This window comes from Camelina sativa, chromosome 17 (assembly GCF_030686135.1).
Source record: "Camelina sativa cultivar CO46 ecotype springtype chromosome 17, ASM3068613v1".
Classification (NCBI taxonomy): Eukaryota; Viridiplantae; Streptophyta; class Magnoliopsida; order Brassicales; family Brassicaceae; genus Camelina; species Camelina sativa.
The window spans coordinates 22,261,940-22,278,558 of NC_141896.1; the positions used below are offsets into that span (position 1 = coordinate 22,261,940).

A 16,619-nucleotide genomic window follows, 5' to 3' on the forward strand; every position below is an offset into this window, starting at 1 on the left:
AGGTGTGAAATTAAAAGGTGTAAAAATTAATAGATGTGATTTTTGAAACCAGGAGGTACAACAAAGAGATGCAAAGACTAAGAGGTGTGATTTAAAAGGTGTAAAAATGAATGGATGTGATTTTTGAAACCAGGAGGTAAAACAAAGAGATGCAAAGACTAAGATGTGTGATTTAAAAGGTGTAAAAATGTATGGATGTGATTTTTGAAACCAGGAGGTACAACAAAGAGATGCAAAGACTAAGAGGTGTGATTTTTGAAAGATGGGGGGTGCGACGAAAAGACACGATTAATAATTTTAAACCGTTGGATTAAAACTGGAATCAATCTCATCCGTTGGATTAAAAGTTGACACAAAAAAGTGGGTTTGCTATTATATATAGATACTTAAGTGGGAGTTTTTAAAAAATACTTCTTTTCTTATGTCACTTTTAAAAAATACTTTTTCATGTTGTCAATTTTCAAAAATACCCATTTTCTATGTATAAAACAACTAAATTCTATGTCCTAAATTTCAAATACTAAATCCTAACTCCTCAAAACTATACCCAAAATGTATAATAGAGACCCCAAACATAAAAAAAAACTTAAAAATTAATTTAACATGTTGTAATTGTGTAAAAGAGGGTAAAAATAAAAATGTTCAAAAAACGTATTTTTGAAAAGCGATATCTCAAAAAGGGTATTTCTAACAAGTTAGTACTTCTACTTAGTTTATGTAACATCATAACTATGTTAAAACAGTAACTCATAATTTGATTGAATGAATTGTTAGTCTAAAAGTCAAGGGTATAAATAAATACTAATAACTAAGTGAAAATTAAAATGATATTCAAAATATTAGTTTCGGAGTAACAATGGAAATGGATTGGAAAAAAGATAAATTTTATTTTAAAATTACTCTATTTTGGATTGAAATTGAAAATGTTGGAGATGGATCCGGTTATTCTCTGGTTTACTCATGGTTAAGAAGACTTGGTCATCAAGTTGGACGTGATTCTCTCGAGATCAGCTGAGTGATTTAGTTTCCTTAATATGCAGAGATATGATTTGTACAGATTGTCATTTTGTGTTTATATATGTGTAAAGATCGAACATCAATGATATACAGAAAACTTTCGGTTTCTCTATTTGTTCATGGTATCAGAGCCTGAACCTTTTCTGTAAACAAAAACATTTTTTTGTTTTCTTTGAACGACGATGGTGGACGGTGTTAATTCTCCGACGAACCCGAACAGCAATCTTGCTGCGAACCCGAACGGTAATCATGCCGTGAACACGACTGAAGTGAGGCGGACGATCTCACCTTACGATTTGACCTCTGCTGATAATCCAGGGGCTGTGATCTCTCATCCATTGTTGAAGGGAGACAACTACGACGAGTGGGCTTGCGGAATGAAGACGGCACTCTGTTCTCGCAAAAAATTTGGTTTTCTTACGGGAGCAATTCCTAGGCCTGCAGAAGGATCTGCTGATCTTGAAGACTGGTGGACTATCCAAGCACTCCATGTGTCTTGGATCAAGATGACCATTGATCCTGCGCTTAAGTCCAACATCTCCCATCGTGATGTGGCAAAGGATCTTTGGGATCACTTGCAGAAACGTTTCTCAGTGATGAATGGACCACGACTACAGCAGATCAAGGTCGAAATTGCAGGCTGCAAACAACGGGGTTTGTCTATTGAGACTTACTATGGTAAGTTGACAAAGATCTGGGATAACATGGCGATTTCTCGTCCCTTGCGGGTCTGCAAATGTGGCAAATGTGACAGTGACCTTACAACACTCCAGGAACGTGATTGAGAGGAAGACAAGGTTCAACAATTTCTTTTTGGACTTGATGATACTCTGTTCCATACGGTGCGCTCGAGTCTTCTGTCTCGCAACCCGGTTCCATCCTTGGAGGAGGTGTATAACCTCGTGAGACAAGAGGAAGATGTGATTTTGAATGGCACCAAGGCATTAGAGATTCAGACAGAAGCTAGTGCTTTCGCCAGAAAATATGATTTTAGATGGATTCAAAAAAATGAAAACATGGTTTTAGATGGATTACAAAATGATCTTTTGAAGTTAACTACTTTTATTTTATACAGAAAATTATAACTAAATGTTCAAACGTAACTATAATAAAAAATAGTGATCTAACTAAAAATCGGCAAAATGTATTATTATTGTATCGTTTTATTAGTTTTTCGAACACTAATTTGTAGCCAACCTATTTAGTCTGTATGTCTAGGACCATAGAACCCTCTTGATAAGTAACGAGATAATTTATGACTAGGACCAAAAACGTCTACAATGTGTCTTTCAAAGGTTCAAAAGAAGAAGAGATATTTTGATGTGTTGTAAAACTAGAGAGTTAGGGAAATCTCTTGTTCTTATTATTGATATTCGAATGAGGTTACAACATATATATAGAGTCTCATAGAGACTAAATACAAAACCGACTAAGTAAGAGACATGGCCAAATGGGCCTTAACACATGGCCGATGGGCCTAAGTACAATGGACCGTAAACTATAGACTAACAGAGGGCCGGTCAGATAGAGTCCATCAAGTGTTTTACAACACTCCCCCTTGGACGAGATGACCGTGCCTTATGCGAGGATGGGATTGCTGCAATGTGCTAAGGGGATGCTGCCTCATTAAAACCTTACCAGGAAAACCCATTGGGACAAAACCTTGGTGAAGGAAAAAGAGTACAGCACACATTGCTCCCCCTGTTCCAAGCATCACTCTAAGTCCTTGAGCCTCCGCATTCCAATCTGGTGCGTGAGCTTCCTGAATGTTGTAGTCGGTAGAGATTTGGTGAAGAGATCGGCTGAGTTGTCGCATGATTGAACTTGCACCACTTGAACTTCTCCGGCCTTTTGTAGTTCATGTGTGTGGAAGAACTTTGGCAGTATGTGCTTCGTCCGATCTCCCTTGATGTAACCATCTTTGAGCTGTGCGATGCAGGCTGTGTTGTCTTCATAGATGACTGTTGCTTCCTTCTTGTCTTCTAAGCCGCTATCCGTCCATATATGCTGAGTCATAGACCGCAACCAAACACACTCATGGCCGGCTTCATGTATGGCTAGGATCTCCGCGTGATTTGAGGATGTGGCTACCAAAGTCTGCTTCATGGAACGCCAAGAGATCGTTGTACCGCAGTGTGTAAACACATAACCTGTTTGTGACTTACCATTGTGTGGATCGGATAGATAACCTGCATCAGCAAAACCAACTAAACCATCTTTGTTATAGTTAGTATAGTAAAGACCAAAGTCTGTCGTTCCCTGTAGGTAACGCAGAACATGCTTAATACCATTCTAGTGCCTTTTGGTCGGACAAGAACTGTATCTTGCTAGGAGGTTCACGGCAAAGCTTATGTCTGGCCTAGTGTGACTAGCCAAGAACATTAACGCTCCTATAGCACTGAGGTAAGGCACTTCAGGACCAAGAACTTCTTCATTGTCCTTCTTAGGAGCAAATGGATCTTTATCCACTTGTGTACTTCTCACAACCATTGGGTTAGTCAATGAGTGAGCTTGCTCCATATTAAATCTCTTGAGTACTTTTTCTGTATATGCCTTTTGATGCACAAGGATCCCATTGTTTATGTACTCAAGCTGTAATCCCAAACAGAATCTTGTCTTGCCTAGGTCTTTCATCTCAAATTCTCTCTTGAGATATTCTACAGTTTGGGCGATTTCCCCAGAGGTTCCAAGGATGTTTAAATCATCCACATAGACTGCTATTATCACAAATCCTTTGTTCGCAAACTTCTTTATGAATATACATGGACTGATTGGGTCATTCTTATAGCCTTCCTTAGTCAAATATTCGCTCAGCCTGTTATACCACATTCGACCACTCTGTTTCAGTCCATAAAGCGATTTGTCTAGCCTTATGCAATATTGGTCTCGAGAACCACTCTTCTTGTGTTCTATACCCTCTGGTAATCTCATATAAATCTTATTATCCAGTGGACCATACAAATATGCAGTTACAACATCCATTAACCGCAAATCCAGTTTTTCTCTTACAACCAGACTTATTAGATACCTAAAAGTCGTTGCATCCATCACAGGGGAGTATGTCTCCTCATAATCTATTCCTGGTCTTTGAGAGAATCCTTGTGCTACAAGCCGTGCTTTGTATCTCACAATTTCATTCTTCTCATTTCTCTTTCTTACAAAGACCCACTTGTGTCCAACTGGTTTAATTTCAGTTGTTGTCCTTAAGATCGGACCAAACACACTTCTCTTCTTTAAAGAGTTTAACTCCACATCAATGGCTTCTTTCCATTTAAGCCAATCTTTACTTTGAGTGCACTCTAATATAGATGTGGGTTCTAGATCCTCATTTATCTCAAGTGCTACCTTGTATGCAAATATATCATCAATGTCGACATCTTTTCGGTTCCAATGTATACCAGACATAATATAGTTTATTGAGATCTCATTGTTGTCAATTCCTTCAGGTTCTTGAGTCTCAGCGTCCTGAGACTCACTCGATACCTTAGGAGTTTCTATGACAACGTCTGGTTGTTCTGTAATCCCCATAGCCTCGGTCTGATTTGCACCTCTTTTACTTTTCCGAGGATTCTTATCTTTGGAACCTAGTGGTCTACCTCGTTTCAAACGTGGCTTAGACTCTGTAGCAACTTGATTATTGGGTTCCTTGTGAACATCAATACGTACTGGTACATTGCAAGCTGGTATGTATGATTTTGTTACTCTCTTTGGGTCAGCGAAGGAATCTGGCAATTGATTAGCTAGCTGTTGTAAATGAATTATCTTCTGAACCTCTGCATCACATGCTAGAGTTCGAGGATCTTGCCAATTTAAGGATGTTTGATTCCATGTTCATTCCTTGACCAGCTTGCTAGTCTCACCACCTATTGTAGGGAACTCGGACTCAATGAACTGACAGTCCGTGTATCTGGCCTTAAATAAATCTCCTGTGAGTGGCTCAAGATAACTTATAATGGTGGGAGACTCATATCCAACATATATTCCCATCCTCCTTTGAGGTCCCATCTTAGTTCTCTGTGGTGGAGCAATAAGTATGTATACGGCACAACCAAATGTTTTGAGATGGGACAAGTCTGGCTCTTGACCCGATAATAGTTGGGATGATGAATATTTGTGTTCACTAGATGGCCTGATGCGTATGAGCTCTGCAGCATGTAAGACCGCGTGTCCCCAAGCTGACACGGGAAGCTTCGATCGCATTAACAATGGTCGAGCTATCATGTGTATGCGTTTAATGAAGGATTCAGCTAATCCGTTTTGTGTATGGACATGTGCCACAGGATGTTCCACACTCACCCCCATGGACATACAGTAATCATTAAACGCTTGGGATGTAAACTCATCAGCGTTATCTAGACGTATAGTCTTAAGTGGAAAAGTTTAGAAAATGTGCTCTTAATCGAATGATTTGAGCTAAGAGCTTAGCAAATGCTAAGTTTCTCGTGGATAACAAGCATACATGAGACCATCTGGTTGATGCATCTATCATCACTATGAAATATCTAAATGTCCCACTTGGTGGGTGTATTGGTCCACATATGTCACCTTGTATCCTTTCCAGAAAATTTGAAGTCTCTTTTGTGACTTTTACTGGTGAGGGTCTTACAATAAGTTTCCCTTGTGCACATGCTACACAAGTTGCATTTTTAGGGAAATTTTTTCTTTCTTTGAGGTTGTGCCCTTTCGAACTCACAATCAATTTACGCATCATGTTCGAACCCGGGTGGCCAAGCCGGTCATGCCATAGAGTGAATTGTTCATTGAACATTTTGTGCTTTGCTAAGTTAGCTTCTATCATATTGATCTTAGCATGGTATAAACCAGTGTCTAGTGCAGGTATAGTCTCTAGGACCTTCTTTTGTCCTTTTACATTTTCTGTAATGTATAGGAACTCTTTAGATCCTTCACCCTTGGTTTCAACATGATAACCATTTAGTCTTATATCTTTAAAACTCAATAAGTTTCTCTTAGAGCTGGGTGAGTATAAGGCATCACTTATCTCAATATGTGTACCCTTAGGTAACAAAATGTGAGCCTGGCCATAGCCTTCTATCAAATTTACTATACCAGCAATTGTACTAACATTAGCATTTTTCATTATAAGGTTTATGAAATATCTTTTGTCTCTTAGTATAGTGTGGCTGGAACCACTGTCCACCACTAGTTCACTCAAGTCCTCGGCCATTTCTATAAAGAGGACAATAATTTTGTATTTTAACAAGACAAATTTTATAAAACAAAATCCATTGAATTTAAATCAAAGCAATTATCCATTACATAGAAATTAAATCATAAAAGCATAGAAATTAAACCAAAATAAAAACGAAATTCAATCTAAATCTTTAAGGTAATCGGAAGTCTCAAAGTCTAGCAAGTCATCCTTCTCATGATCAAAGTCTCCTTCATCATCGAGGTGCACAAGATTAGCTTCTGGATTCTTCTTCTTTTGAATTTCTTGGTATGCCTCAATGAGATGTTTGGGAGTTCTGCAGTTCTTAAACAGTGGTTTGTCATACCACATCGGTGGCAGCTCGATTTGGCCTTGGTGTGTGGTTTAAAAGACCCACGGCCTCTACCACCACGTCTGCGGCCTCCTCGGCCAGCTTGACCTCCTCGGCCTCCTCGTCCTCTGCCACCACGGCCTTGGCCATAGTGTCTTTCTCTGTGGACGTAGTTGGCCTCTAGAGGTTCCTTAGGCTCTTTAGCTACTACTACAGCTTTCTTTCCCAAATCAACCTTGTTTGCCTCTTGTAATGGGGCTGTACCAGGAGGTCTCATAGCACTGTTTATCATCAGCAATTCATCATTCTGCTCAGCTAGCAGTAAACACTCAATGAGTGCCCCATAATCGGCAAGCTTTTGATGCCTATATTGCTGCTGAAGTACTTGGTTATTAGGGCTGAAGGTAGACAATGTCTTTTCTATCAGCTCCTTCTCAGTCACCTCTTTTCCACACAGCCTAAGGAGTGAGACAATCCTAAAAAGCTCAGAGTTATACTCTTCCACGAAATTGTAATCCTGGATCCTTAGGTGTTTCCAATCATACTCTGCCTTTGGAAGGAGCACCGTCTTTTGGTGCCCATAACGGCGTTTAAGCTGTGTCCAAAGGTCAAGAGGGTCTTTTATGAAGAGGTACTGGCTCTTGAGAGACTCAGCTATGTGATGATGTATATGCTGGAGGCACTTACTCTTTTTCTTGTTAGTGCACTCCAATGTCTCATTAAGGCACTCTTCCAAACCGTTTGACTCAAGATGAATCTCGGTGTCATTTGCCCATTGCAAGTAGTTCTTTCCAGAAGCTTGCAGGATTGGGTATTCAAGGCTCTTGAGGTTTGCCATCTGCATAAAGATAGACAACCGATGGTTAGCATGCGATATTTAAGATCGAACCATGCAACAAATATTCAGGTCATGCGGTATTTGAGACCGAACCATGCCTTGGGCCATGCGGTATTTGAGACCGAACCATGCCTTGGGCCATGCGGTATTTGAGACCGAACCATGCCTTGGGCCATGCGGTATTTGAGACCGAACATGCCATGCCTTATGTATATTTTCGTTGGTTTAATTCCTTATGCATGCAACAAAACAAATGCATGCAAAAATCCTTGATAGTATTTACTTTTTTCTTAAGTTTACTTTTAGTTTAAGATTTACTAAATTTATGTTTTAGGAAATATTTTAGTCTTAGGATAATTACTATATTTTAATTAGGAACTTATCCTAATCAAGTTTCAATCTTAGGGAATTCCGATTTTAATATTTTAATGTTTATAGAAATTTAACAAAATTTTCTTGATCTTAATCGGAAGTTTTCAATCCTAAGAATATTTTCTATGTTTGATCCGAAAATTTTATGTCTTAGTTTCTTAAAATTCTTATCAACAAAATCTTTTAAGTTTTTCGGATTCAAGCTATATGATCGAGATTTTAGGGTTTATGCAGCCGAGTTTTAACAAGAACAATCTATGGTTCAATTTGTTTTCTAACACCCTACTCGATTCCTTATGATGCATGAATGGTCAAATTTTAATTTCCTAGAACAGTTTAATCAACAAAATATTTCTAGGTTCTTATGCATCATAACAAGCAATCAACCAAATTTTAATCTTATACAATTGGTTTTAATTCTCAAGAAATCTAACAACCTAAACATCATCAGATTTTAAGTTTTAGGATTTAGAGATCTTAATCTATGTTGGTTGTTTACTTGTTTTTCTTTTAGGATTCAATAGCTTTATGTTTAAAATTCGATCCATAGGGTTTTAAGGAGGTTTCGGATTTATTTACCTTAACACCTCAAGGATTCTGACTGGTATGGACCGGGAGCTAAAGACCTCGGTAATTCCTCTCTTCCTCGATCACGAACAGCTTCCGCGAACAGCTCCTTGCTTCGCACTCGAACTCCTCGAACTCACTCCCGACTCCGCGAACCACGAACCTCGATCAAGTTAAAACTTGATCGATAGCTAAGGTATGCTTGTGAACAAGAGGATCTTCGGACAGAAAGGTCTTAGACTCGGATGGAAGTAAGAACAAGAAGGCGGTTTAGGGTTTTTGGGAAAGAGGAGAGAAAAGCGGCGGCTGCTTTTAGGGTTTTAGGGTTTTGAGTCTATCGTGCTGATAACGTGTTGTAAAACTAGAAAGTTAAGGAAATCTCTTGTTCTTATTATTGATATTCGAATGAGGTTACAACATATATATAGAGTCTCATAGATGTTAGGAATATTTCCTTTTCCTATTATGTGGTCTTATAGTCATCCGTTTTCTATGGAATAATGTTATTCTTAATATATTTGGTAACCAATTAAATTGGTAACAAAGGAGTTTTTCCTAATCAATCTCTACTTTGATGGACGGTTGAGATTAAATCTTAAAGAAACCCTAAAGAGGAATTAGGTCCTCTCTCCGCCTATAAATATATGCCTTTAGTCCATCATAAAGGCATCCCAAATAAATCTCAGAAAGACAACACATAAGAGAATAAGTTCATAGGCAAGGGGAGAGAAACCTAATCACCTAACTAGAAGATCAGGACATCAGGAAGCTGTTTATCAAAGAATCTCTACTACAACGAATGGAGGAGGTACTCCGCTAACCCTTCTTTATAATTCTATCATGTGATTAATCATGTTGCTTAAAAGATCTTAGGGTTCATGTAAATTACACTTACATGTGGTATCGGAGCATGGTTATTAGCATATGGTTAATTCATTAAGTATGATAGAATTATAGATCTGAAAATTTTCGTGCATAATTCGGATTTTAGTATGATAAACTTATAGATATGAATGTATAAATCTATGTTTGAAAATTCGTGCATAATTCAGGTTTCTCGAAAGTCCATGCAAAATCCGGGCGTACATAACTCGGGTCTGTGAATTAAATTTTTCTCAGATTAGAGTTTGTGCATAATTCGGGTATATGCGAATGAAATTTTTCGCAGATAAAAGTTTGTGCATAATTCGGATATACGCGAATGAAAATTTTGCAGATAAAATTTTGTGCATAATTCGAGTCTCTGTAAATTAATTTTTTTACAGATAAATGTTTATACACAAACTGGACATCTCTAAATTAAGATGTTACCAGAGAAGATAGTCCATAATGAAATTTGTATTTGAATTAAGATATATCACAAACATATATATGTGCATGATTAGGGCGTGCAAAATTCGTATGTATGTGAATTGTTTTTGCATATGAAAGTTCAAATAGAATTCTTCTGTGCATAAATCGTGCAGTATCATTCTATGATAATTCGTACATAATTATTTTGTGCATAATTCGTGCAAAATTATTATGTGCATAATAAATTTGTGCAAAAACGATTTGAACATAATCCGTGCAGAAATCTGGTTTCTATAAAAGTGTATAATTAAGGTTTGGATATCACCACAGTGACCTTACCTTATAATGATTTACACATAGAAACTATTTTGTTGATATATCTTTGATAATTAGTTACCCACAGGTAGATTATAAACTTTAGATATAATCAATGAATAATGAGGTTTTGTATTTGTGTAGATTAAGGATATCCACAGATAACTTATCTAATTAATCTAATACATTACTCAATAACGTTTTGTGAATATCATGATTTTATTGAGATTATATTGTTATCCCACAGAAACATCATAATTTCTTTTCATGTTTATTCAATATTTAAATTTTGTGTTGATTATGTTTTAAAACCTAATAAAACTTGTTGTATCTCTAAAATTAGAGCAATTTTTCTGGATCTTTCAATCCTTTATGAACCAATTTCCCATAATGTAATGGAAAAGTTGAGTTCATTTTAAGAATATTGATATGGATTTAGTAACTCATTACGAGAAACTAAATTTTATAACGAAATCTAGTATTGAGGATGAAAAGTTTCTCCATAAAAGAAATAAAAACAACTTAAGTGTAATGTTAATAATTATGATAACTTTTAGCAATATTAAATGTTTATTTCAATAGTTGTTTAAACTATGGATAAACTAAAAGTTATAGAAGAACAATTTGAGACTGCAAACAATCCCTTGTTGGGAAAACTTATGGCAAATCTCATAATTATGAAATATAATGGTATAAATTTATATGCATGATATTTGCATTGCAATGACTAACCTTTAGATAAGTTGGATAATTTAGGAATTAGTGTGGATGATTAAATTTGTCCAAATTATCCTAAATATACCACCTCTTCATTATAGACCATTCCATATTTATTTCAACATCATTAATGAAACTTAGATGTTAAATGAATTGGTTAACAATTGGTACTAGAAGAGGTCATGCTTGATTATGAAGGTATTAAAGTTACCATTATACTGATGGAGCTGTACCTTAAGTTGGGAAAGACATTAAGTCATGAAAGAGTACCACCCAAAAACTATTGACCATGATCCAATTAATAAGAAGATTCTGGCAAAGAAAGATACTTATGCAGAACCTTGCAGAAAGTTATACACTTTCATAAAGAATGCCTTTAAAGAAAAGATTGTTTGAAAAGAAAGCTAATCATATAGATTTCGTAAGGATTTTCAAACCTAATGTTGCTTATGCTTCTTCTTAAATTTTAGTGGATTGATAATCGGTGCAATTATACATGTCTCAAGTGCTATGCAGAAATTTCTTATGACTAAGACAATCAACTTAAGTGAAACTACTTATAATGGAAACAGAGACAATATGCTAGTTGAAATATTGGCAATTTTGTCTCATTATGAATACTGGATTTTATCTGAATTTATTTCAGATATTTCATAAATTTCTATTATTCAGTTTCAGTAAGTAAACTTGATTGGCTTATTGAGATAGCTGTTTCATATATTTCAGAACTCTATTTGAGTTGGTTATGGAAAATTAGTTGATGGTCTTTATGTTTGACTGATCAACGTTATGATTATGAAACACATCTCATCCTACATGATGACAATAATGAAATTAAAAGCAAAACATGTTCTAAAGATTCATATTTCTTGTGGCATAAAAGGTTGGAACATATATCCAGCAAATAATTTAAAAGATTGGTAAAAGATGGAGTCATTTTGAATCTTGATTTTACCAACTATAAAGAGTATATAGATTGCATTAAGGGTAAGCAAACTAAACACACTAAGAAAGAAGTCACAAGAAGTACACAGCTTATTCAAATCATACATAAATATATTTGTGGACCTTTTGATGTTCCTTCTTTTGGAGGTAAAAAATATTTCATTACCTTTATTGATGATGATTCACGTTATTGTTATCTCTATCTATTGCATGGAAAAGTCTCAATATGTGGATGCTGTACAAGTATTCATTACTGATGTAGAGAGGCAATTAGATAGAATAGTGAAAATCATAATGTTAGATAGAGGTGAATTTTTGGTAGATATAATGAAACAGAACAACATTCTGTAACTTTTGCCAAAATTCTCTAAAATTTAGGAATTGTTACTCTGTACACAACGTCTGGTTCTCCATGGCAGAACGGTGTAGCTGAAAGGCATAATTGTACTTATATGGGAATGGTTATATCCATGATGAGTCAGGGTTACTTATTTATATCCTTGTGGATGGACGCATTATGTACTGCAGTCTATGTCTTGAACATAGTTTCTAGCAATGCAGTTCAAAATACTCATTTTGAACTATAAAAGGCTGGAAATCTAGTCTTAAGCAAGAATTTATAATCCACATGAAAAGAAATCGGATTTCAGAATGATCAGTGGTCACTTTATTGGTTATCTTGAGAAGTCTAAAGGATATATATTTTATTGTCCAACCCATATTATAAGAATAGTGGAAACCGATAATGCTAGATTCTATAAGAATGGCGAGATTAGTGGGAGTGATAAAGTTCAAGATGTGTTCATTTAGAAAATTATGATCAGGTTAATATTTCTTTGCCCTTATTTCTGAATATTACTGGAAATCATCTACTCCATGAAGAAAACATCGCTAATAATGATAATAAAGCACAAGAGGAACAAGCATTAAGAAGATCTATCTTTACGAGGATATTTGCTATTTCCGATGAGTATGTGCTTTATAAAGTAGAATCTGGAGAATTGAACATTAATTAAAGACCTGGTTTCTTATTCACAAACCATTAAAGATGTTAATTTTAATAAATGGATTGATGCCATGAAGGATAAAATAAACTTTGGCTGAAAATGAAGTCTTTGATGTCGTTCAATTGGGGGAAGGACACAAACCAGTCGGTAGTAAGTGGATCTTTAAGACCAAAACTGACTGTAATAGCAAAATTGAACGATATAAAGTTAGACTTATAGCAAAAGGTTTTAATCATAAAGAAGGTATCAATTATAATGAGAATTTTTCCCTGTGTCAAGGAAAGATTCTCTTAGAATTTTCATGGCATTAGTAGCTCAATATGACATGAGTTACAACAGATGGATGTTAAAATTGGTTTTTTAATGGAGACTTATCAGAGAAAGGCAATTAAAGTCAACCTGAAAGTTTCATAACCGAAACTTGTGAATGCATGGTCTGCAAACTAAAGAATTCAACTTATGAACTTATCTTGAGTCAATGGTATCTAAAGTTTGATAAAACCATTAAAGAAGTCGGTTTCAAAGAAAACATTTTATTTTACCAAATATGTACCTCAAGATCAGTGGGAGTAAGTTCATATATATGGTATTGCATGACATCTTATTGTCTAAAGTGATCTTAAGTCCATTATTGAGACTAAGAGCTAGTCATTCAAGAACTTTTATACCAAAGTTATCAATGAGATTTCCTATGTGATGGGAATAAAATTATCCATGATAGATCACTTGGAATTAAAATTATCTCATAAAGTTTATATTGATAAAGTTCTTGAGAGAATTAGCAAATTAACGTGTTCTTCTAATATTGCTATCTATAAACAGATGTTTTGAGATACCTAAAGGAAACAAGTGAATACATGTTCACATATACAGAAAATCAACACATCCACAGATGGTTGAAGTTTCTAACTCAATATTTGGTGGATATTTTGATTTAAGATACTACAATTCCGGCTATGTGTATCTCATTAATAGAGGTGTCATATTATGTAAAAGCCTGCAGTTGAAGTTTCTTTATAAATCTACTTTAGAGGGTGAGTATGTGACATATAATGAGGTTTATATTAAGAAAGTATAATTACGTAAATGTCTTTGAGTTTGAGACCTTGAGTATTGTTAACAAGTGTTTAACTCATTATGTGACAATCAAAAATGTAATTTTCTTTTATACAAGTATGACATGATATATGAAGGATCCAAGTATATGGACATTAAGGTTATATATGTCATTAAATTAAAGCAAGATGTCAAAAGAGAAATGTATGTCAATTAATAGATATGCACTGAAGTTAAGATTGCAGACTTAATTATGAAAGGATTACTTCCACTGACTTTTAACATGCATGCTAAAAGTATAAGTCTTGAGGAAAGTTCCTAATTATGTTGTCTGCTTATTATGACTAGCCTATATTTTAACATTTAATTGAGCTCTCTTATGACTTTTACATCTTTTATATTCTGTTTCCAATGTGCACACACATTAATTGTTGTTGGATCTATGATAACAGAATAAGTCTTTATTTAAAAACATTAAAGGGACCATTATGATAACTCCTACTTATGTTATGGTCTAGCTAATACGGTAGTCAATGTAGTAGTACTTGGAAGGGATCATGTTGCTGAATGATATGCAACCGCCATGACTCCCATTGATTACTTGATTAGTCAAGACACTTAGGATGACCAAATGAAAGAAATTAAGTTATAACATATTATGCCGGCCTTATGATTCCTAAAAGAAAACATTAATGGATTTACTAACGACCAAGTGGGAGACTGTAAGGAATATTTCCTTTTCCTATTATGTGGTCTTATAGTCATCCGTTTTCTATGGAATAATGTTATTTTTAATATATTTGGTAACCAATTAAATTGGTAACAAAGGAGTTTTTCCTAATCAATCTCTACTTTGATGGACGGTTGAGATTAAATTTTAAGGAAACCCTAAAGAGGAATTAGGTCCTCTCTCCGCCTATAAATATATGCCTTTAGTCCATCATAAAGGCATCCCAAATAAATCTCAGAAAGACAACACATAAGAGAATAAGTTCATAGGCAAGGGGAGAGAAACCTAATCACCTAACTAGAAGATCAGGACATCAGGAAGCTGTTTATCAAGGAATCTCTACTACAACGAATGGAAGAGGTACTCCACTAACCCTCCTTTATAATTCTATCATGTGATTAATCATGTTGCTTAAAAGATCTTAGGGTTCATGTAAATTACACTTACAATAGAGACTAAGTACAAAACCAACTAAGTAAGAGACATGGCCGAATGGGCCTTAACACATGGCCGATGGGCCTAAGTACAATGGACCGTAAACTATAGACTAACAGAGGGCCGGTCAGATAGAGTCCATCAAGTGTTTTACAACATGATGTTTTATGAATAAAAAAGAAATTTACATTTGTTGTTCCCCGTACAAAAAGTTTTCGAAATTATTAAACTGAAGTATGAAAAGTACATTTTCCCCTTTAGGATCAGCTAACTACCTGAGAAAATCCGAACCTTAATTAAGATAACACTTTCTTTCTGTTTGTAGTTTGTATTGGTACATGTACTGTCAAGAAACAAAAAAAAAAGGACATTGTAAATTTAGTGTATATAATCCCTATTAATTTGTGTGCACAACAAATTTTCTACTTACTGGAAATATATACTAACTCTAATATTTGCTTTCATGTGTGGTTCTAACTAGGGTTCAAGATCGATGGACATAAGGTCAAATAGCAATCATTTTTAAAACAAAATAAAATACTTATCCATATATTTTGTGAAACAACTTAATGTTGATCGGACCACAAAACCCTAACTTACATGTTTCCTTGTGTGTTCAAGTGCAAAAGAGAGGAAAATTTTGGCTATATATAGTATACACTATACATAACCAAGACAATCAAATTACAAAGCAATGGCTCAACTTCACTTCACCATCTTGATATTTTCTTCCATTTTCGTAATCTCATCCTCGAGCTTCATCCCGCCGCCTCACCCCTTCGATCCCTTGACCGAGACTGAACTCAACCTCGTTCGTACTATCGTCAACAAGTCGTACCCTATTGGTCATAACCATAAGTTCACTTTCCAATACGTGGGTCTCAACGAGCCAGAGAAGTCCCTAGTCTTGTCATGGCACTCATCACCAGACCACAACGTCAAACTACCACCACGTCAAGCGTTTGTCATCGCCCGAGATAAGGGCAAAAACCGAGAGATGGTTGTTGACTTTTCCACTCGAGCCATTGTCTCGGACAAGATCCACGTAGGAAATGGTAACCCTATGCTCACTCTTGACGAGCAGCATGCAGCCACCGCGCTTGTTCTCAAGTTTAAGCCGTTTTGTGACTCGATAATGAAACGCGGCTTGAACTTGTCGGAAGTAGTGGTCACATCCTCGACGATGGGATGGTTCGGTGAGGCGCAGATGAAGAGGTTTATAAGAACGATTCCATTTTATCTAAACGGATCGGTGAACACGTATCTTAGACCAATTGAAGGAATGACGATAATCGTTGACCTTGACAAGATGAAAGTAGCGAAGTTCAAGGACAGGTTCACAGGTCCTCTGCCGAAGCCTAACGGGAGAGAGTACCGTATCTCCAATCTCAAGCCGCCGTTTGGCCCGTCACTTCGAGACGCCGTCGTTTTTCAGCCGGACGGTCCCGGGTTTAAGATCGATGGACATGTCGTGAGGTAAAAAATGGTACTAGTTGTGAGTTAATTAAAATAACAATATAAGAGCAACTATGCCACATACGTCTTATAAATCAATTTGCCAAACAATGATAATTCAACTAAATATGAAATGAAAATTTTGATGTCGGTAACTGTAAAAATACGACACTTATATATATACTAGGTAGTAACCCGTGCTATAGCACGGGCCAAAATGTTTATTATGACTTGAAATTATTAATACAATTCATTAAATACAGTCCGCAGTGGTGCGGTTTAAAGATAATAGAAAGAAAACCGCTGCCTTCCAACTGCGGACCATTTTTATGTACAAATAAACTTGGTCCTTCCAGGCCTGCTGGCAGGCC

At 35.9% G+C, this 16,619-nt stretch overlaps 2 protein-coding genes and 1 pseudogene across 2 annotated transcripts; 2 read left to right on the top strand and 1 right to left on the bottom strand.

Annotated features, from left to right (window-relative positions):
* Positions 1 to 1,199: 1,199 nt before the first annotated feature.
* LOC147924183 (uncharacterized) lies at positions 1,200 to 1,802 on the top strand. The gene has a single exon (XM_087496657.1). The coding sequence runs from the start codon at positions 1,200 to 1,202 to the stop codon at positions 1,800 to 1,802; it is 603 nt and encodes a 200-aa protein (XP_087352783.1).
* A 4,544-nt stretch (positions 1,803 to 6,346) lies between these two features.
* Positions 6,347 to 7,356, bottom strand: LOC147924184 (uncharacterized). Its single transcript, XM_087496658.1, has 3 exons — positions 7,154 to 7,356; positions 6,688 to 6,976; positions 6,347 to 6,511 (listed from the first exon to the last, which is right to left on the bottom strand). Exons 1-3 carry the CDS (start codon positions 7,354 to 7,356, stop codon positions 6,347 to 6,349), a joined length of 657 nt encoding a protein of 218 aa, XP_087352784.1.
* An 8,076-nt stretch (positions 7,357 to 15,432) lies between these two features.
* LOC104757819 (amine oxidase [copper-containing] alpha 2, peroxisomal pseudogene) lies at positions 15,433 to 16,273 on the top strand (annotated as a pseudogene).
* The last annotated feature ends 346 nt before the right edge of the window (positions 16,274 to 16,619 follow it).

Excerpts from the sequence above, each read along its gene's own strand:
- LOC147924183 (XM_087496657.1), top strand. The coding sequence starts at position 1,200 with ATGGTGGACGGTGTTAATTCTCCGACGAACCCGAACAGCAATCTTGCT.
- LOC147924184 (XM_087496658.1), bottom strand. The coding sequence starts at position 7,356 with ATGGCAAACCTCAAGAGCCTTGAATACCCAATCCTGCAAGCTTCTGGA. Across the intron at positions 6,977-7,153 it reads GCTGAGTCTCTCAAGAGCCA|GCTGTGTGGAAAAGAGGTGA; the intron begins GTACCTCTTCAT and ends CTCACTCCTTAG. Across the intron at positions 6,512-6,687 it reads AACCTCTAGAGGCCAACTAC|AACTGCAGAACTCCCAAACA; the intron begins GTCCACAGAGAA and ends CCACTGTTTAAG.